Source organism: Debaryomyces hansenii, assembly GCF_000006445.2.
Source record: "Debaryomyces hansenii CBS767 chromosome F complete sequence".
NCBI classification, from domain to species: domain Eukaryota; kingdom Fungi; phylum Ascomycota; class Pichiomycetes; order Serinales; family Debaryomycetaceae; genus Debaryomyces; species Debaryomyces hansenii.
The window spans coordinates 2,161,197-2,182,139 of NC_006048.2; the positions used below are offsets into that span (position 1 = coordinate 2,161,197).

Sequence of the window (20,943 nt, forward strand, 5' to 3'; positions counted from 1 at the left end):
TTAATGGAATCTATTGTAATATATATATGCTCGGGGCCTGATCAATCAAAATTGGTTAGCCGCTTACTTCAAATAACGATGGTTAGTTCAATTTATCCAATAAAACTTAACCAAAAATTCCTCAACAACTATTACGATGTATTTAATATCAAACTTCGTTAAATATATCCGTAATCACAATAATTATTATCAAACTAATAAAAAGAACTTATACCCGAATCAATCAGTTTTATCATCAATTTGCTCCCCACTCTAAACAAAAACTTCTATCCAATTATGTCGCGCATCTTCATCAACTAATGCGACATTTTGCCATTTATGATTCTCTATAGCAAAGATCCATCAGTAACCTAGGATAGATTTAGATTACTAGATTATCAGCAAAAGAAAATCGTAGAATGGATGAGCTAGTTAGCACATTTTTAGCAGTTACAGGAATAGAAGATGAATCAACCGCCAAACAGTATTTGGAAATCACCAATAATGATTTAGAGTATGCAGTTACCCTATACATGGAATCGAACCCGCCAGCTAATGCTTCTGGTCAGAATGCATCTCATGGAGACGATGAAGAATTGGCACAGAGGCTTCAACAAGAAGCGTATGGAAATGAAGGATCGGACGTTAGAGAAGCAGATACAAATATTCATAGACATGAGACGTTGGTCGATTCTTTCGGCGGGGGATTTACGCCATCACCTCATATTAGCAGACCAGGAGATATATTTGGCGCGGGCAGGGTTGGTGTTTTCAACCAAAGATATGATGGTGAAGGAGATGAGTTCCATTTTGATCGGTTTGAAGAATTACCCGACGATGATGATGATGAAGAAGAAGATGATGATGATGAAGTAATGGTATTAGATAATGATGGAGAAGTGGTTGAAAACGATAGAGAAAGGCCTCGTTCAAGGAGAAGAATGAATAGAAATGACAGAATGAGTGAATTAACATCTACACAAAGAAGACTAGCCAACTTATTCAAACCACCATTTGATATAATGTCTAAGATTGATTTAGATGCAGCGAAGACTGAGGGAAGACGCCTGAAAAAATGGATTTTAATAAATATCCAAGATTCATCCGAGTTCACCTGCCAGGTTTTAAATAGAGACTTTTGGTCTCAACTGAAGATCAAGAATGTTGTCCGTGATCACTTTATATTTTTGCAGTATCAACATGATTCGCCAAATGGTACAAATTATAAAAACTTTTATTCAATTGATAAATATCCTCATATTTCTATTTTGGATCCATTAACGGGTGAAAGAGTCTTCAAATGGACAGATGGTGAGATACCTGAAGCTGATACCTGGTTAGAGGAAGTGGATCAGTTTTTAGATAAATTCTCGTTGTTACCTAATTCAAATAATCCAATTATTAACCATGAAGCTAAATTTGATCCTGATGCATTATCGGAAGAACAACAAATTGAATTTGCAATGAAACAATCAATTATTGATAGCCAAACTGGTGGTACAACCTCTGATGATGCTATTGAGGTAGATGAAACAAACGAAATGGGTGCTTCAGATAACAATTCTGTTCCTGAGGAAGGAGACAAGTTCTCAAGCATACAGACGCTTGACCACGAAGAACCAAGTGCTGGAAATTCGGTCACTCGTATACAGATTCGTTTTCCAAATGGAAAGAGACTCATCCATAAATTTGACCTCGATGAAGATACTGTATTAACTGTCTATCAATGGCTAAAGTATATTGTAGCAAATAGCGATGATGAATATGGTTTGAGTAAAGATGATAGATTTATTTTATCGAATGTTTCTAATAAAGCGAAAAAGTCGTTAATTGACTCATTGGATTCAACAATTAATGAAGCTGAATTAAAAAATGCAAGTATTTTATTAGAGAAAGAATAAATAGTATATATTGATTCGATATATAAAATATATCTCAAACTTCTTCGCTTTTGTTTTGTAGTTTTGGAAACGCTTCAAGCGGTGGTAGTTCAGGAATGTTTAATTTAGGGAGGCCCGTAGCTAAAAGTGGCGGACTAGAATCTGCCAAGATAGATCTAAGAGATTTAGGCTTTGGGTGTGATACTGTATCTGATGACATACTAAGTAATTGTTTGTACTTCTGTTTCAAGGATTCTTCAGTTATTTCTTGGTCCTCCTCATTGGTGTCTGTCTGTGGTTCGATAATGTCCGGTTCCTCCTCATTAATGATCGACTTATTTGCTATAGAATTTCTCAACAAATGTATGTCATTGACAATCTCGTTATCGCTCAATCCCGAACAAGAATTTAGCTTATAACTTATATTAGAAGTATTTGCATGGGCTGCTTGGCTTCTTTCAAACCTTTCTAGCTGTGATAAAATCCTATATTTTTCATTTGTCAATTCTATTTTGTTTTTCTTAAAATATGAATTATTCGAATCGTAATAATTGTCATGATTATTCGAAACAGCCGGGTCTCTATTCGCAGTATCATAGCTTCGTTTCAAATCGGTTGGAGAAATAACCGATCTATAGTATTGTTCCTTATTCTTATTATTTAGCTCTCCTTTGTTCACATTGTGATGTTCTTTATATAAGTCATTTAGTTGTTCATAAGTTTCATTTATTAATTTATTCTTGTATGCAACTAAGTCACTCTGGTATTGCTTCCAAATTATTGTCGAATTTGCCCTAGTATTAGACTCCAATAACAAATGATTATAATGACTTTCGCCTAAAATACTTTTTAAATCATTCCCATAGGGCCTTATTACGTTGTCAAATTGTCCCTCGAACGGTAACTGGCGGGCTTTGTTTGCTACATCACCTCTCGACAGAATATTGACTTTATAATTTCCGAGAAAGCTTAACGGTGATCTGATATTTTGAAATAAGTATTTTAGCGTGTCTTCATATTCATCTAGCGTATCGCAGATATCATTAACGGAACCTGTCTTGCTCGACAATATCAAATCTTCAGTATTGGTTTTGATATTATTGATAGTTTCTGTTTGTGTACTAAAAACCTCCAGCCATTCGGTCTCGTCCTCCGCAAGTTTCGAGATAAAGTAGTTTATAGAATTAATCAAGTGATTAATCCTGGCGACTCTAGAATTTAGGTATTCCTTGGAAAGTGAGTTGAATTGTTTGGATATATCATCTTCAAAATTCGTTAATTCTTCGATCGACGAATGAGCCAAATTCGATATATGTGATTCTTTAAATTCATTTAAATTTTCTGACAGAGCCATGAATGAAGTGAGTACACTTTTAGTTAAGTTACGGGACTAATTATATAACCTTCTTTACGGGTATGTCGCTCTACATAAGTTCAACTTATTTTTTTGCGATAATAGAGATGGTAGTGTGTAACTACAATTTCTAATTCCTACTACCAGACCTACCGTATAGACCATGCTATGGGATAATAAGAAAGCAAAACGGCGGTATGTTGCTAGTCTTTGATGTATTATAAGCTTGGAGAGTTATCCAGAACTCAACAATTCAATAATTTAATCAGTATAACACCCAATCCCTACAAAGAATATTCAAAAGCTAAAGCCACAATATTAAATTAGAAAAACTATATAGAAGGTGTAACATAAGTAAACATATATTACGCTGTAATAACAGTAATTATACCTAACGGTCTTCGGCCCATTCATTCTCCCTTTTTATAGCGGCCTCTTCCTCTGGACTGAAATCATTGACAATATTGAAAGTTCTTCTCAATTCTTCTGGTGATTTGCCTCTGATCATCTCAGCAACTATCTTGCAGCCCGAGTCTAAAAGGGGACGGATGTTTAAGTAGTTAGCGGCCAAGATTATTTCGTATAACATTTCTTGATCAACCTTCAAGAAATTCTTATCCCATTCATCAACTGGGGCTGATTTTCTTGCATCCTCATCATCATCGTCTGGAAACACAGAGTTTTTATGGTGGGTACACCACTCTAATACCTTAGACAAGACGGTTGATCTTACATTTGGTGTTGGAATTTCGAAATCTTCTTCCAATCCGTCAGGATTCAAATCTTCAATCATCTTCTTAATCAAAATAGACTTCTCAGCTATTTTGACATCGACTGGAAATTTCTCATCGTCAGAGGAGATTATGATAACTTTTGGCTGTGACATATTAAACTAAATGGTGTTATCGATGATTTATAATGTAAGTAGATAATGAATGTTCTATTATGTGCTAGGTCCTGGAGTCGTGCGCGCGATCATACTAAAGGGTATACTATCATATATTCCGTAAATATTAGCACAAGATGATTAATACTATATGAAAGTTGAACGATGTGAAGAGGTCATTAAGGTACTAAATTTATTAATAATATACAAAAACGTTACTCAAAATTTGAATAAATCGATGCACTAAACTCATCTAAACTCTCGATTTCATTCAAATTATTCATGTAGATATTACCTGATAATTCGTTACTGAAAGTATCATTCATCAAGTTATTATTATCACATAAAACACCACATTGGATACTTAACTGAGCCAATAAGTTTGCCAATTTAAATTGTTTTATGTTTGAAATATCAATCACCTTCTCTTGGTTAGTGTATGCGTTCTCTGGATCCAAACTTAATAACAAGTTCTCGATTAACGTCGATTTACAGCTGTCTACCATATTTATCAATATGTCTCCGAATGCCTCGTTGCTTACTAGATATGTAGTTTCATTGATTAATTTTAGCATAATCGAGTCTTCTATGTCTAATTCTTTAATTAATTCAGGGTTTGTGTTTAATAAACTCTCTATCAAATTATCGTAACTGATTGGGAAAACTGCATTCAAAATTTCTTGATTATGGTTAGTAGACAACTCATTGACCATTTCACACAAAAGGTCATCGAACTTATTAATAGATAACTCAGTTCTAGCATTGATAGTGTTAAACTTTTCAGTAACTACCTTTTCAACTAAATCACTTATCTTCAACCAGCCCTTGTTTAATAACCACCAACTCAATGATAAATAAGATTGTTCAATAAAATAATCCTGAGAGGTCTCAGTATCATTGACCTTACCACCTGCTAATATGATTGCACTCTCCAAATATGATCTTCTGGCCAAAATATTCAATTGGAGTCTCGTTAATAACAACAAGCCAGATATCGAATACATCAAAGTTAATGTTCTGGTCAATGTCTTGATCTTCAATAACTTCCATAATTCGGTCTTCGATAAACTCATATAATGCGATAAGTCACTAGAATCGTTTGTATTTTGGTGCATAGTTAAGTTATCAGTAGTCAATAATGAATCGGATATCTCTTGAGGTGTGGGATTCGAATTGGTCTTTTTCAATTTTAATGCCTGGGTAATTAATTCAATAGGTAAATGGTTTATAATTGGCTGAGTCAACACAGGAAGTAATGCCAATATGGTTAAATAGCAGTCATTTTGAGTTTGAACAAATCTTCGTTTTATTTGCTCCTTAACAAACAATTCTTGTCTCAACGAGTTTTGGAAGTTCTTTAACTTCTTGATAATAAATTGATTAACCAAAAAGTATGCCGAGAACGTCAAAGTTGCTGTCACTATCAACTTCTTCTTATGGCGTCTCAAAAAGCTATTCAAACTCGAGAAGATAGGCATGCTTAGTAGTTTTGCTTGTTTAGAGAATTTAAATACGTTGGAAGTCCTTATTAGTTTTGTATTGATTGACATCGACCGAGGGAACAAGGTTCATATGATTAGTGGGGCAAAATTACACAAAAGTGACTTACCAGACTAAGGCTAATAAATAGGTACTTAAATAGTATATGATCAGATGGTTCTGTTTGTTGTTGAAGAGTTTGACGAATGATATTAGTCTTTGGGTTTTAGAACTTAATTGCGAATGACAATCCCAGTACTTATAGCTATATGACGGTGGAAATAATATTGAATAATGATGATAATAAGATTATTGCATGCTTATAATGTTATATAAAGATCATCTTGTAACCCTTTGTGTATGACTGAGACTGGGTATCGTATTAAAGTAGAACATACAGTAGTTTTGACGGCTTCTATCTCGGAAGCGATTGCCTCGTTTACACCCATTTTGCAACAATTGTTTGAGGGACCCTTCAACAATGGACATGAATCAAGATCAACAAGATATTATCACGTTCTTCTTCTTCTTATATCGTTCTAACATTGTCTCCGTATAATATGTATTGGACTCATTTAATGGCTCCTGTTCTTGCATGAATGATTGTAAATCTTGAAAATTATTCAATCAATTATTTGAATTGAGAAATTATATTACATGAGAAGTTTCAATTGTAGTTATTGATTCGATTAGTTCTTAAAATTAGCCACTGTAATTAGTACTATCATAAATGCGAGGTAACATCATTGAAGTAAACAATAAATATGGCCTAATCTACACGATACGGAGATAGCATACTAACGTAATCCTACATATATGCAATTATAGCCAGTCCACCACTGAATACCCAGTATGTGCAAATAACGAGGAACGGAATATTCATCAGGGCAGTCTTCAACTCGAGTGCTTCAGTGCTATAATATGATGTTTGCGAAACCTACTAAAGCCAAATGCAAGATTGTAGTATGATGTTTGCGAAACCTACTAAAGCCAAGTGCAAGATTGTAGACATTAAGTCAAATCATTTGATCATAGCACTCATACCTATATTTCTAGTACAAAGCTATCGGTTATTTGGTTTTTCTTGATCCGATTTGGTTTCTTCAACAATATAATTCTTATCGGCAGATTTTTCTTGAAATCCCCTAGGTTCGCGGGTTTTGAAGTTTCAGGAAGAACACGGACTTAAATACCCAGTCTATTAATACACTAAGAAGATACTACAGTAGTTGCCATTGATTTTTATGGTCAAGCTTAGAAGCAAGAAATCATCGAAAGATGATTTTCCCAGGAAGGAACAAAGAAGAAAGGATACTTCTGTTACAAGAGCTTCGAGAGCTAGATCTACATCAGCTTCAGCGAACAGAACAAGTTCGTATACTCCTACGGGAAGAGCTCGGGCAGACTCATTAGTATCTATTCCACATTCACATTCTACATCATTAGCATCATCGCATAATATCCCCATAGAAATCACTCCATCACGTCATGAACTGGAACATTCCGAATTAGAGGCCAGAACATCCGTAGCAACTAATGAAAGAAGCGTATCCAACTTGCCGGAGGAAAACCATCATTCCCACAATGATTCTAATGGAATATTGTCATCCATATTCAATGCGGCACACAATGCAGCCAATATGATTGGTTCATCAATTGATAACAAACCTCCAAAGACAAACGAATTGACAATTGATGAAGGCGACGAGAAAAATACATCGTTCAGTCATAAGTTGGATTTTTTATTGAAACCTGCAGCATTTGGTAAGAATACTTCGTCTTCTTCTATATCAAAATCGAAATCATCGAAAAGTGATTCGCAAACTGATCTTGATAACCCCAGAGATTCTGAAGAAGTACCTAACCACACTTCTAATTCGCTTTCCAATGTTCATTTTGAAACCGTGAGAGATTCACCTATAACTACTTTAGGAACTGGGAATTTGAAGTTAGATGATTTTGACGATGGTCCATCTGCAAAAAAGGCGACAACTCCATCACAATCTAATGAAAACCTTATTCCACAAGAGGTAAAGAGAAATCAGTCGTCAGACATTGTCAATAGAGAAATCCCCTTATCTAATCAATTAGCTATAAGTGGTAATAATGAAAATAAGAAGGTTCGCAGAAAATCTATTAGCAATGGCACCAGCCTAGAAAGAGTAAAATCTCCTGGGAATAAAACGAAAAGTACTGATGTTGAAGATTCTGATGATAATCCTAATGATTCTGAAAGTGATGATAATGGATCTGTCAATTCAGAAGAGGATTTGGATGAGTTACTCGATACATCGGCAATAAGGCCTGCTGGTGAAAAAAGGAATAAGGAATTTCACCAAATATTTAAGCGTATACCGCCTAACGAAAAATTAATTGATGAGTTCGGCTGCGCTTTGTCAAAAGATATATTAGTTCAGGGCAGGATGTATTTGTCAGAACATTATATCTGTTTTAATTCGAATATTCTAGGATGGGTTACAAACATCATAATCCCATTGCAAGAAGTCATTCAAATTGAAAAAAAATCCACGGCTGTATTATTTCCAAACGGTATGATCATTAGGACTTTATATCATAAATATGTCTTTGCAACTTTCTTATCAAGAGACTCAACATTTGCCTTGATAACTAACGTTTGGCATGGAGTATTATTAGGCGACAGTGGTGAGTCTAATAGCATTACGGATAAAAAGAAAAATGATAAAATTGATTCAAGCGAGAGTATGGGAAACGACGAGGACTCATTACCTAATGGATCGCGTATGAAAAATGGTGGAATTAGTGGGGATAACGATGATGATGATTCGAGCATTGTTGTTTCTCAAAGCGAAGCTAGTTCCTTAGATAATTTCCTAGCTAACAGAACTGATGGAGATGATATTGAAGTAGTCAACTCGAACTCCCCGGGCGATGGTAATAATGGGGAACAAGCTGATGGCAATAGATCATCTGATGGTTTCCATGGCCTACCAGTGGTAGGACCAATGACACACACGCCAACTGATATAGACTACTCAAAAGGATCTGATGAAACATTTATATCAGACGACGTCATCAAAGCACCTTTAGGCGTAATATTTTTAATCTTGTTTGGTTCAGATAATTCGAACTTTATAAAGATATTGAAGGACCAAAAGAATTACGATATAAGTGATGACGATATTACTGAATTATCAACGGATTCTAAGGAGAGAAACTACACATATACTAAGCCTTTGAACGGACCAATTGGACCCAAAAAAACGAAATGTGTAATTAAAGATAGGTTGATCGAATTTGACACAGATAAGTATATTCTTGTTGAACAAATTACCACTACTCCCGATGTGCCCAGTGGTAACTCCTTTCAAGTTAAAACCAAAATTTTCCTTAGCTGGGCTGAGAATAATTCCACCAGAATATATAGTGTGACGGTGGTCGAGTGGAGCGGTAGATCGTGGATCAAGGGAGCAGTCGAAAAGGGGAGTATTGACGGGCAAAAAGAGTCCATGAAGACCATGATCGACTCGATTAATCTCATCGTAAGATCTGGGGACACTGGCGGAGCAGCCAAGTCGGATAAGAAGAAGAGAAAGAGAAAGAAGTCTGAAACTATCCGCAAGCCTCCCCCTGAGGAGGCTCCTGAACCAGAAAAGACCACTCTTGAGAAATTAGAACTGTTTGTTGAAGCCGTTGGAAAGACTATCAGCATTCCCTATGTCGGAGATCTTGTCTCGGGGATCATTATCCTCTCCATCGGGCTTCTTTTTTTCGTCGAGGTGTACAACTATCTTTTCCACCACAAGTCCAGAGACCCTTTCAACGCCTCTAATCTACAAATCATTTCACAAGACTCGGTAGTGTCTAAAATTAAAATCAACGATGACAAGTATTTCGTTATTCCTTCGGTCGAATCTCATTTCCAAAACAAACAATCCAAATTACAGAACGAGGTCGCCATTTGGAAGTGGGTCAATGATAAAAGCGATGGAGCCCTTAACATATTCAGCCAAGAAGCACCCGAACATAATCTACAACGGTATTCAAACCAGGAGATCAAAGAGATCGTCAAAATAGTACAAGTCAAGCTTGATGAAATTAAAAATAGAATGGATTCTGAAAATATATAGATTCAAAATATACATACGAGCACATTATTTCTATTTCAACATATTGAAATCGGTATTATTTCCTATTAGGATTGGATATCATATACCTTCTATTATCATCCATGCTTACATAAAGCATTTAATAAAAAAGTTTTTGTGTGCGAAAGCTAAGCGACAATTTCTTTTCATAAACGGTTTTATAGTACTTGTAACAAGTTATTAACGTTATCTTACATTTCCTAAAGATATATAAATAATATACTAATCCATCTTCTTGTCTATACATAGAAATACTGTGGAATTGTTTTTAGAGTTGAGTTTAGGTCAAGAAATTACTAGCAAGATGTTTAAGTCAGTAACTGCAACAGATCTACCAAGCAATGCCCCTCAATCATCACCAGCATCTTCAGTGGTGAATAATAATTCGTCAAATAATAACAATAGCACATCAACTACCACCAGAGCACCAGCAGCTACAAATACCGATCTGAATGTCCAACAACGGGTGGTACTAAAGGAACAACGGTTAGAAGATATCAAAAACCAGTGTTCCGCTCTCATCAGCGAGTTAGAGTAAGTAAATTTTTGAGATGCAGAAAAATTGCAAACAGACATACTAACATATTCCAGCACAAACCAGGATCCAGAAGCTATAGTGAAGAAGCACATTTCGCAATTAAAGAAGTACAATGAGTTAAAAGATATTGCTCTTGGGTTGGTTACCATGATCGCTGACCAGAGACAGCTCAGAACCACCGACATCTTAGAAGAAATGAAGGTTGAACTAGCGGATGAATAGAGGTCTGTATCATACACTGATCCCATATGTATGGCAACACTACAGTAAATACACTGTTAGAAATGATTTGCTATCTTTATTTGCATTTGTATACTATAAGAAGCTCGTTGTTTTTCGAGCTTTTCATTTCCATTATCATTTTATTCTTATGTTTTACATATTCCATACTTACATTTTTTCCAGCTGCTGCTTATTGGAATGATTTTACTGGCTCAATACTCCAATTACAGTAAATCTACTGTCAACTGATTAATGTTTCATACATGTCATTCATAAGAATAGAATACATAAATCTTTCAAAATTAATGGTCATATTTTGTGTGCTTACTCTGATTCACATGTCACTATTTTACACTTTCTTGAAAAATTGATTTCTATATACTAAATGCCATGCGCTACTCGATATACTCCTATATCGACTTAATCATATAATTTAATACTAAATTTTTTAAGTCAATGTAAATTTGCTATTCTCGCCGATTGACGTTGCAACCGATTTCAGAACAATAGCTCGATATTCCAACCGTTTACCAAATCGAGAATATCGATGAGTATGATTACATAAACAATGCAAACAAGCCACTACATAAGAACAAGCCATTTGAGTCCCAGGTATTCAGGTATGGCCAGCACTTATAGCTCATGGATGTCACAGATTTGACATATTCCATTAAAAAGTAATGGGAAGAGTAGAAAAGGTGACATGGCATAGAGTCATAAATTATTACAAAAAATGCAGTGGAAATCGTTCTCTGCATTTGTTTATCAATAATCGGCATTTGCGATCAGATTGAGTTACAGTAATATTCATTCAACATGAATTATCAACTAAAGAAACATAATTATTATACAACTTATCAAATAACACTTAATATAAACCATTAACGTTATCGACAACACAGGCAGGTGCGTTCTCGGCCTTTTCTATTAATTGACCAATAATAACAGGGTCTTCGCCTGCCTTGGTAAGGTTAGCGATGATTTTATCGACGTTTTCAGACTTAGCAATTAATACCATACCAATACCTACATTGAAGGTTTTCAACAAATCTTCGAATGGAACGTTACCTTGCTTACCGAACCACTTGAAAATTTCTGGAACTTCCCATTTGCTCAAGTCAACCTTAGCTTGCAAGTTTTTTGGTAATGCTCTTGGGATGTTTTCAACAAGACCACCCCCAGTGATGTGGGCCAAACCAAGCAACAAACCTTCGCTTAAAGAAGAGAGTAATTGCTTAACATAGATCCTTGTTGGAACTAAAAGTTCTTCACCAATAGTCTTTCCGTTCTTGGACCATGGTGCAATAGACTTATAGTTGAATTCTTCGGAGGATTCAATTATGTGACGAACTAACGAGAATCCATTGGAATGGACCCCGTCAGACTTTAAACCAATCAATACATTGCCTTCACCCATTTGGTCTAATTTTGGTAAAATGCTTGATTTGGAAACAGCCCCAACAGAAGTACCGTTGGTATCATAATGGCCTTCATCATACATACCTGGCATTTCGGAAGTTTCACCACCAACTAAGGCACATCCAGCCTGGATACAACCATCAGCGACACCACTCACGAAGTCAGCAGCAATCTTGATATCTAACTTTCCTGTAGCAAAATAATCCAAGAAAATTAATGGCTCAGCACCTTGGACGACTAAATCGTTAACATTCATGGCAACTAAATCAATACCGACAGTGTTGTGGATCTCCATAATTTGGGCAACTCTCAATTTAGTACCGACACCGTCAGTAGCTGCAACCAATAATGTGTCATCGACATTGTACCCGGCTTTCTTTAAGTCGAACAATCCACCAAATCCACCGATGTCTGAATCGGCTCCAGATCTAGCAGTGGACTTAACCTTAGCTTTAATTTGTTCCACTAAGAGATTACCATTATCAACCGAGACACCTGCCTCAGCATAAGTAACTCCCTTCTTATTAGACGCCTTTTCCGCATCACGAAAGGCCCTATGAGCAATATCCTTACGGTTATATTTCTTCTCAAAAGAAACTTTCTCCACACCGGCGTAAGCTTTGTCAACAGATTCTCTTAAATCGCGTGCAATAGCAGTGGAAGCGATAACCCGGCCACCAGAAGTGACTATTTTACCATCCTTTTTATCAGTGCCTGCATGGAAAATAAACGTATCTTCTGGTAACGGTTCCTTTATGGTAATTTCATCCCCCTTGTTGTAAGCATCTGGATAACCACCAGCAGCCATAACAACTGTAGTTGAAAACATATTTGGCTTAGTCTTAATGGTAACAGAATCTAATCTATGTTCAGCACTGGCCAACATAACTTCTGCTAAATCGGTATCATCAGATAACAATGGTAAAACAGTTTGAGTTTCTGGGTCACCAAATCTAACATTATATTCTAAAACCTTTGGTTCTTTAGTTGGACTTAACATAATACCAGTGAAAAGAACACCACACATTGGGAAACCATCCTTTCTCATACCATCAATAGTAGGCTTAATAACCTGTTCATCAATTTTTCTTAAAACTTCGGGAGTAGCAATTGGAGCTGGAGCGTATGCTCCCATACCACCAGTGTTCAAACCTTTATCACCATCACCAATTCTCTTGTGATCTTGTGCGGCTGGTAAATTGAAGAAAGAGTAACCATCACTAATGGTTAATATAGATAATTCATCACCTTCCAAGTATTCTTCGATGACAATTTCATCCCCAGCACTACCGAAGTTCTTGTTAACCATGATCTCGTCTAAACCAACCAAAGCTTCTTCCTTGGTTTCAGGGATTAAAACACCCTTACCACCAGCAATACCATCAGCCTTTAAGACCATTTTGTAGTCAATTGTTTCAACGTGCTTTTTGGCTTCTTCAAATGAAGTGAAATTCTTAAATCTAGCAGTTGGAATATTGTGCTTGTCCATAAAAACCTTAGAAAAAGCTTTTGAGCCTTCCATCAATGCAGCCTTTGCTGAGGGACCGAAAACTGGAATACCAACCTTGGTGAATATGGAAGTAATTCCATCAACTAAGGGTTGTTCAGGGCCTGGAATAACCAAATTAATGTCATGTTCAACAGCAAATTTTTGTAAACCATCGAAATGCTTTGGAGATCCCGACAATTCAGGAACATTAGTGACCTTATCACTAATGGCAGTACCACCATTACCAGGAGCAACATATATTTGCTTAACAGTAGGTGATTGGGCTAATCTCCAAGTAATTGCATGTTCTCTACCACCGTTACCGATGATAAGGATATTTAAATTACCTTGAGATGACATTGTTCAGTTTCAGTTCTTTCTTCGAGAATATATTCTAAGTAGTGAAAGAAAGAATATTTTATTCACGTTGTTGTACGAAATTAATTATCAAAATTTATTGATAATTCGAAAAGTTCATCTTTTTTTGACTCGGTTTTGTACCACGATGAGATTTAATATTAATTCAATTACTTTATCTTACGGTAAAATTTATCGTTGATCTAAACTGTACGAGCGATCTTTTAGGCATTAATATGATTCAATTTGTCATTGGATATGCCTTCGTTTTATATTCCTTCCACATTTTCTATAAAAGTTAGGAGAAGCGATGAAGATAGCCGTTGATGCAAAATTATTTTGCAATAATTATCGGAGTCGACTACATTCCCTCCGTAGCATTTTGGTGAACTAAATACCACAATAAGCGATCATTTTGCATCTACATGTAGTTAATACAATACGAAGTTTTTATAGTTTTATATTATATTGTAATTTATATATCTGTACAATATTCAATAGGGAACTTTTCACAAAATATGGAACTTTTTGCAATAACGCACAAAAATTAAGCAGTAATGAATTAGATTTGAATATGATAACAGGTGTTTTAATACTGTATTTATTAACGACGTAATTAAATAAGAACTTTAAAGAATGGAAGAAAAAGACATACTAAATCTATTTACAGATATATACAATTTTTATACTTAGATAGCGACATCACCAATACCAACAATACCCTCGAATTTGTAGTTTTTGTCACTTGGTAATTTGACTTCACTACCATCTTCAGACACTGGCGAGTATAAGTAGTAGGACATTAAAGCATTTACCACAGCTCTTGTCTTGGCTTCTTGCAAAGAAGATCCAACACCTTCACCCAATTTTTCAACACCACTGAAGGCACCAGCAACGTAAATAGCATGACTTGATAATCTACCGGTCTCGGCAATTAATCTGATTTCGACTGGTTCGGTGAAATTTAATTTTTCACACAATCTTACCAATTCTCTGGTTGGTTTGCTAAATTGAAACATTTGATCGAGAGGTAATTTTCTGGACAAGATATGATCGTGAATAAATTGCTTAGTGACGTCTTCACCTGCATGAGTATATAATCCACCGATAATCGATCTAACAGCAGATGCATATGCTTCGGTCTCTTTAGATAAATACGTATTGTTTTCTTTGTTAATAGAAGCAATTTCTTCTTCAGACAATTCAAAAACTCCCGATTCCTTAACTTCATTTTTAAACTCTTCGGAGATGAATCTCAACTTACCGTACTGCATGAATTCTGGTTCTTGGGATAAGTATTTTTCTAACTTGGATGTGGTGTCGACCTGAATACCCCAAATTTTTCCAATGTCGAATAACGCATTCAGTCCCATGTACGAATCTACGGCAACATTATGGATCGGCATTGGCAATCTTGGATATTTAACTAACAAATGCTCTGATACATAGTACGATAACAAGGTTTTACCCAAAGTGTTTAACCCAAAATTATTGGCCAATCCGTCGTATTTCTTCAAATTTAAGGCTTGTGATAAGGTTGACAACGTAAATGATGATGGAAGATTCAATCTTGAGTGTAATGCAACTAATGGTGGTGATTGTTGCGCGGTTGATTCTGGTAATCTGTGCGTAAATATGGTATTCTTGTAACTTCCATAGTCTCTAATCGAATCATATTCGGTTTTAAGGGATTTATCTATGCGTGATGTGTGGTACGACGACGTAAGAACGCGGCGACCTAATGCAATGTGTGGTATCTTTACCCTGGAGACCAGTCTTAACATTATATCAATATCTATCTATTATCTTGAAAAGAGTATTCGTTTTTCTGTACTTTTCATTAGTATTGTTGATGGAAAGATTTTTGAAAAAATTCATATGTCATGTGACCATATTTCCTGATTAGGTAATCGTGTACCAGGATATTTTACTACTCTTAGGGAAGTTGCAAAATGGGTTTTCAACAAGAAAGATATTCAACTAGGTATGTGCCAGTTAGTATGTGTGTATTAATCTGGGTAATTACAGGAGCGGTTTCGTATAAGATTTCTAAATTTATGAGTATACTTAAAACGAGTTCACCTCTTTGAAACAAGTCGGTAAGTCATATTACAATGGGGAAACAATAATAGATTATTCGTCGTAGATAATACGGTATAATCAAGTTAATAATGTGTATAGTTTAGCAACTGTAAGGGGTTTTTTTGGAGCCCCCCGGCGGAACGGGTTATGCTGTATTGCGACCTACATTTATAATTCAAGTTTACATATAATCTTGCTCATTTAGCTGGCAACGATGCTTCAATTTGATGGGTAGCTTTATATGGATCGGTTGCTCGATTCACGTTCATAATTCCAATATTCACTTCTGTAATTCACATTCATAGTTCAATTGATTAGAATAACCTAATTTTTTTTCCCTGATATATATATTCAACATTTTTTGACAGGAGCCACAAATAGAATATCACAACAGAGATAAGAGCAAACCCTAACACCTAACCTCGACTTCACCTAATAGACATTCAAATGCCAATCACTGAGATGCCCATCCAGACGACGACGTAAAATCATTATATCACGTGATGGTAATTTTGGTCGTGGTTTTACCAAAATTGCGTTTCGACCAACCAAATTGGAATTAAAAGCATTACATACTACCTAAACTAACGAAGTCAGATAGATACATTAGCAAATTATAATCGATATGGCTCATTCTCCTAAGTTAAGTATTGCCGCTATCGGTACCATGTCCTCGGTTTTCATTATATATGCCCTTATCAAATCACCTTTGAAATATCAATGGGCAAGTGAAAACAGAATTAGTCCAAAGGCTGATTTAGCCTGGAGAACTTCAAGTCAAAAATGGCTTGATAACCAATAAATTCGTACAGCATTTAATGTCACGAAGAAGTTGAAAGAGGAGATTAAGAGAGGTTTAGGGAGAAACGAATATAGAATCTACGGTGAATACCAGATGGTCTAATTCAACCAATGTTCATTTGTATCTTTAAGATCTTTATATTTTGCATGATTATATTCGAGTTAATGTATAGTAATACACAAATCTATGTCTATATAAATAAATTTCATAATTATGTATCTCTCTTGTCTATATTTGTCATTTCGATATCCGGGTTGATGGTCACTTGCAATTTGACCCAATCACTCTCTAATTTGATAAAACACCACAACCATCTTCTGAGGATTTCTAGAACTTCAACCACTACATATCCCAAGGAAAACGAATCGGAGCCAAATAAGAATGCACCCAATTTATTAACCATGAAGCGATTCTCCACTTCGTTTGTAATAAAAAGCCTAAAAATCCAAAGAAATCTCAATATGAAGTCAATTAAAATGACGCAATAATACCCAAAAATGTTCCCGTATATGAGTTGATGAGAGGGCCTTAAAAGAGTATAATTTCGTATTTTGTTCGCTTTAAAGAAGATATCAAATAATCCAAAGCCCCAATCCATTTTTACGTCCCAAATAAACGTGTATGTAGAATTTAAAACCGAGCAGAAATACCACCAGGCATTAAGTTTGGTTAATCTGATCAATACTTCATCTTCTTTGAGTTGTTCATTATTATCAGGAGATAAGGTTTGTAATGTCATTTTAATTAATAAATTAATGATTAAAGGGCCGATGGCTGTGGAATACTTGGTCATGTTAAAGAAATGCAGCAAATTCTTAGTACTTGAGTATTCATACCAACATTGCTTTATACGAATGAATGTAGGAATGCATAATATTATGAATTCGAGTTTAATATTGTATGGACTTTCGGATTTGTAGTAGTTGGCCCATACAAATAAGCCAAAATCATTTATGACTTTGCCGTAGGACGTCAAAGTATCCGATATTAAAATATCGTTAGTCCTCATTGTAGTTGAATTAATCCTTCCCAATAAAATTCTTTTTATAGTTGTATAGACACGGTATTGTCCAACTGATTTGGCATTAGCCTTCGACCCAGACAGGTAGAAAACTTTGAAAAATAGGTACAAAAACACTACAACAGGAATCATCTTGTACAAGAATGAAACTATTGCATTCTGTTTTCCTTGTTCAGGATCATCATATTTCAATTGAATCACTAAGTATAAACAGTATCCCACAAAATTATAAAGAGTTATGGATCGGAGGGTAGTCCAAACTCCCTTTAATAAAAGTTGATTTTCAATCCGTTCTGCCGGTAATGTGGTTTCATACTCACCTGTACTTGGTAGGCGTCGATCCAATTGTGTATAATTATGACTCGAGTACGATAAATTCAATAATTCTAAGATATTGAGCCGTGAATAGAATGTGCACAAGTATATTATTGAGTACCATAAATAGACACCCAACTGTATTATGAACAATATTCTGAAAGGTAATGGAACAAAGTCATTGAAATGAACTCCAGAAGCCTCTGACTGGTTAGCCATATTGTAGTTGAAGAACGAAATAGTACTGAATTTATTGTAAGACAACCGTTTCTTTTCTGTTTACTTGTTCAGTTATTTCCGAGCAAGAAAATATCACGTGATATACATTGAAAATTGAACCGGAAATCGGGAAGACTATGAATGTCAATAGTGTACCTGAATCGAAGAACCCTACAGTGGCTTATAAAGAAGGAAGTAGAACTACGGTAAACCAGCCTACCAGTGAAAGTATGCTTGAAGTATTTACGATAACATGAATTGAATACCAGTTAAGATAAAACACTAGGCTTCAGACGTGATCACTTAGTGATTCACGATTTAGGTATGATTTAATCAGAAGTATTCATGATTAGCATGGAAACATCATAAGCCAGTGTTTGATATTCAGCTGATATTCAAATCATTTGAAATCTTCGAAGCAACAACGTGTTGATACAATAGTTAATTGGAAGGAGTAACAATCTATATTCATGGATTAAATATTAGAGAAAATAATGAAAGAGCCATAAGGCCCAAACAGTTGAAAAAAATCTATAAAAAAGAACATCCTGAACAAGACTACGAAATGGTTGTTGATTTCATTCTTCTGGTAATAGTTAGTAAATGGTTCTTAAGTACTGGTTTTTGAAATATTGAGATACAATTACACTTCAGAATTTTCAGTGTGTTTGGCATAAAATCGATTCGGTCATAGTCCTGTAAAAGGAGCCTCCGTTTGGGGCGACAGCGTGTCATCACGGTAATGTTATCTCATTATTCTATCTTGTAGTATACATACTGTTTGTTGTAGGGTTGAATAAAGAAAATAAAGAAAAAAAGCTGTAAGAAAAGTTTCTTTAGTACAATAATTTTTCACATCGAATTTTTCACGGCTGAGACCAAAGAGTTACCCGGTGCTAAACCAGCCATAGGGCTTAATGTATGAAAAGGTCAAATAGATGAATCAGAAATACATGGATTTGGACTCTGTATGTTGGTATGTACCTATATACGTAGAATATGCTTATTTCTTCTTATTGCTAAACTTTTTCGATTTTTCTTTTCTGGTGTTTTCTCTTCTTTCAGCTTTAGTCAAATATCTAAACTTCTTCTTCTTAACTTTATCTTTGCTTGTAGGTTTAGTTACACCACATAAGACAGCATAGTTCTTAGCCCTCTTTATAGATTCATCTAGTATTTCGTCAGATTTCTTCAAATTAACGTTATTAGCTTTAGCAATTGCGTCCAAATCTTCTTGCTGAGCACTTGAAACGGCAGGGTTATCTATGGATTCAACAGTCACAGTAGTTTCATCATCTATTATTGCGTTGGAGTCGGGTAAGAGCTGGTCTTCGTCTACTTTGTACACCTCCTTATGCTGAAGAATTCCTTTTGGAAGATTATGCTTATTATTTGCCGAACTGTTGGAATCTTCATCATTTTGATCACTGTCGTTGTCGTCACCAAAGCCAGCCCAATTTCCATCGTTTTCTTCGTTGTCTTTATTACTAGCTTCGTCGTCGCTATCGTTGAAATGAGTTATTTCTTTAACCGTCTCGTTGAACCTCTTGAGCTGAGTTTCAATGTCCTTTTTCTTTTCATCCCTCATTTTTTTTCTTTCCTCTATCCTAGCTAACCTATCTTGCTCCTTATTATAATCCTGTGCCTTCTTCTGTCTTTGCAATTTTCTTTTATGGAACCCTGTTAAGTATTCCTGACGGGAGTCTTTATCAAATACTACCTCATCAACTCCATACTTCTTGGCCTGCTTTTGGGCATACTTCTTACCACCGGTTAAGATCTCTCTATTAGTTCTACCAGGTGCCATGCTATATTCTATTTATATGAATTACTAACTTGAAAAGATTTAAACGTTGTAATGAGCATCGCACATAAATAAATTTTATCAAGAAATAAAATACAGACCAGTAAATATTTATCAACAAAATAGCTTCTTCTACATACATTACTAAATTAAAACTGGAGAAGTGATTCCAATAAAATAACACTTGTATCTAATAAGCAACTTTGATATAACATGGAGAATATTGATAACGTGAATTTATTTGTTCAGTCGTTGGATAATTCAGTAGACCAACTTACAGAAAAATTGGAACCAATATTAAAGAAGTCATTAGAAGAGAAAATAGCAGCATCAGATTCACAAGTGGAACGCATAAAGATATATAATAACTACTCATATGTATTAATTTCCATACTATTTTCATACTTGAAAACCCTTGGCATAAATACGGATCAACATCCTATAATGAAAGAATTGACAAGAATTAAACTGTACATGAAGAGATATAAAGAGCTCGAAGCTAAATTAGCGTCAAAAGATACATCTAAGGAAGATGCTGAGGCTGCAAGAACTTTCATTCAGAATACTCTTGGTACGAAATTAAACGGTGGGGGAGCAGCGATTAGTTCCAATATGAGCTCTCCAGCTATAAGCTCGTCAAACTTTGCCGGTGTTCATACGAAATTTAGTGATCCTGAAAACAACAGTGATTCAGAATCCACATCTAAACCTAAATCTGAACCTACATCTAAAACATCGGCTAAGAAGAAGATATCTCTGAAACCTAAGGGTAAAGCTTCTAAGGTAACAAAACCACAAAGCAAGTCTAAACGGTCGAACACTAAATGAGTATGTATAATTAATAAATAAATATATTGTATATTGTATGATGTATGATGTATGAATTAAAATAAAATAAAAGCTTAAATATAAAATTAAAATGCATTATTATTATAGAAATGAAAAGTCAATTGATGCATCGATTAGGAAG

At 35.2% G+C, this 20,943-nt stretch overlaps 12 protein-coding genes across 12 annotated transcripts; 5 read left to right on the plus strand and 7 right to left on the minus strand. All coding sequences in view use genetic code 12, as the record gives it.

Moving 5' to 3' along the window:
- Nucleotides 1-398: 398 nt before the first annotated feature.
- Nucleotides 399-1,880, plus strand: DEHA2F25960g (DEHA2F25960p; the record flags this gene model as incomplete). Its single annotated transcript, XM_461468.1, has 1 exon — nucleotides 399-1,880. The coding sequence occupies one exon, from the start codon at nucleotides 399-401 to the stop codon at nucleotides 1,878-1,880; it is 1,482 nt and encodes a 493-aa protein (XP_461468.2).
- Nucleotides 1,881-1,914: 34 nt separating this feature from the next.
- Nucleotides 1,915-3,213, minus strand: DEHA2F25982g (DEHA2F25982p; the record flags this gene model as incomplete). The annotated part of the gene is made up of 1 exon (XM_461469.1): nucleotides 1,915-3,213. One exon carries the CDS (start codon nucleotides 3,211-3,213, stop codon nucleotides 1,915-1,917), a length of 1,299 nt encoding a protein of 432 aa, XP_461469.2.
- A 391-nt stretch (nucleotides 3,214-3,604) lies between these two features.
- Nucleotides 3,605-4,099, minus strand: DEHA2F26004g (DEHA2F26004p; the record flags this gene model as incomplete). Its single annotated transcript, XM_461470.1, has 1 exon — nucleotides 3,605-4,099. The coding sequence occupies one exon, from the start codon at nucleotides 4,097-4,099 to the stop codon at nucleotides 3,605-3,607; it is 495 nt and encodes a 164-aa protein (XP_461470.1).
- Nucleotides 4,100-4,314: 215 nt separating this feature from the next.
- Nucleotides 4,315-5,577, minus strand: DEHA2F26026g (DEHA2F26026p; the record flags this gene model as incomplete). The annotated part of the gene is made up of 1 exon (XM_461471.1): nucleotides 4,315-5,577. One exon carries the CDS (start codon nucleotides 5,575-5,577, stop codon nucleotides 4,315-4,317), a length of 1,263 nt encoding a protein of 420 aa, XP_461471.1.
- A 1,245-nt stretch (nucleotides 5,578-6,822) lies between these two features.
- DEHA2F26048g (DEHA2F26048p) lies at nucleotides 6,823-9,687 on the plus strand (the record flags this gene model as incomplete). The annotated part of the gene is made up of 1 exon (XM_461472.1): nucleotides 6,823-9,687. The coding sequence occupies one exon, from the start codon at nucleotides 6,823-6,825 to the stop codon at nucleotides 9,685-9,687; it is 2,865 nt and encodes a 954-aa protein (XP_461472.2).
- A 1,646-nt stretch (nucleotides 9,688-11,333) lies between these two features.
- On the minus strand, nucleotides 11,334-13,733 carry DEHA2F26070g (DEHA2F26070p; the record flags this gene model as incomplete). Its single annotated transcript, XM_461473.1, has 1 exon — nucleotides 11,334-13,733. The coding sequence occupies one exon, from the start codon at nucleotides 13,731-13,733 to the stop codon at nucleotides 11,334-11,336; it is 2,400 nt and encodes a 799-aa protein (XP_461473.1).
- Nucleotides 13,734-14,419: 686 nt separating this feature from the next.
- DEHA2F26092g (mitochondrial 54S ribosomal protein YmL3) lies at nucleotides 14,420-15,514 on the minus strand (the record flags this gene model as incomplete). The annotated part of the gene is made up of 1 exon (XM_461474.1): nucleotides 14,420-15,514. The coding sequence occupies one exon, from the start codon at nucleotides 15,512-15,514 to the stop codon at nucleotides 14,420-14,422; it is 1,095 nt and encodes a 364-aa protein (XP_461474.2).
- Nucleotides 15,515-16,437: 923 nt separating this feature from the next.
- Nucleotides 16,438-16,614, plus strand: DEHA2F26114g (DEHA2F26114p; the record flags this gene model as incomplete). The annotated part of the gene is made up of 1 exon (XM_461475.1): nucleotides 16,438-16,614. One exon carries the CDS (start codon nucleotides 16,438-16,440, stop codon nucleotides 16,612-16,614), a length of 177 nt encoding a protein of 58 aa, XP_461475.1.
- A 211-nt stretch (nucleotides 16,615-16,825) lies between these two features.
- Nucleotides 16,826-18,169, minus strand: DEHA2F26136g (DEHA2F26136p; the record flags this gene model as incomplete). Its single annotated transcript, XM_461476.1, has 1 exon — nucleotides 16,826-18,169. One exon carries the CDS (start codon nucleotides 18,167-18,169, stop codon nucleotides 16,826-16,828), a length of 1,344 nt encoding a protein of 447 aa, XP_461476.2.
- Nucleotides 18,170-18,306: 137 nt separating this feature from the next.
- DEHA2F26158g (DEHA2F26158p) lies at nucleotides 18,307-18,426 on the plus strand (the record flags this gene model as incomplete). The annotated part of the gene is made up of 1 exon (XM_461477.1): nucleotides 18,307-18,426. One exon carries the CDS (start codon nucleotides 18,307-18,309, stop codon nucleotides 18,424-18,426), a length of 120 nt encoding a protein of 39 aa, XP_461477.1.
- Nucleotides 18,427-19,172: 746 nt separating this feature from the next.
- On the minus strand, nucleotides 19,173-19,976 carry DEHA2F26180g (DEHA2F26180p; the record flags this gene model as incomplete). Its single annotated transcript, XM_461478.1, has 1 exon — nucleotides 19,173-19,976. One exon carries the CDS (start codon nucleotides 19,974-19,976, stop codon nucleotides 19,173-19,175), a length of 804 nt encoding a protein of 267 aa, XP_461478.1.
- A 210-nt stretch (nucleotides 19,977-20,186) lies between these two features.
- DEHA2F26202g (DEHA2F26202p) lies at nucleotides 20,187-20,801 on the plus strand (the record flags this gene model as incomplete). Its single annotated transcript, XM_461479.1, has 1 exon — nucleotides 20,187-20,801. The coding sequence occupies one exon, from the start codon at nucleotides 20,187-20,189 to the stop codon at nucleotides 20,799-20,801; it is 615 nt and encodes a 204-aa protein (XP_461479.2).
- Nucleotides 20,802-20,943: the final 142 nt, after the last annotated feature.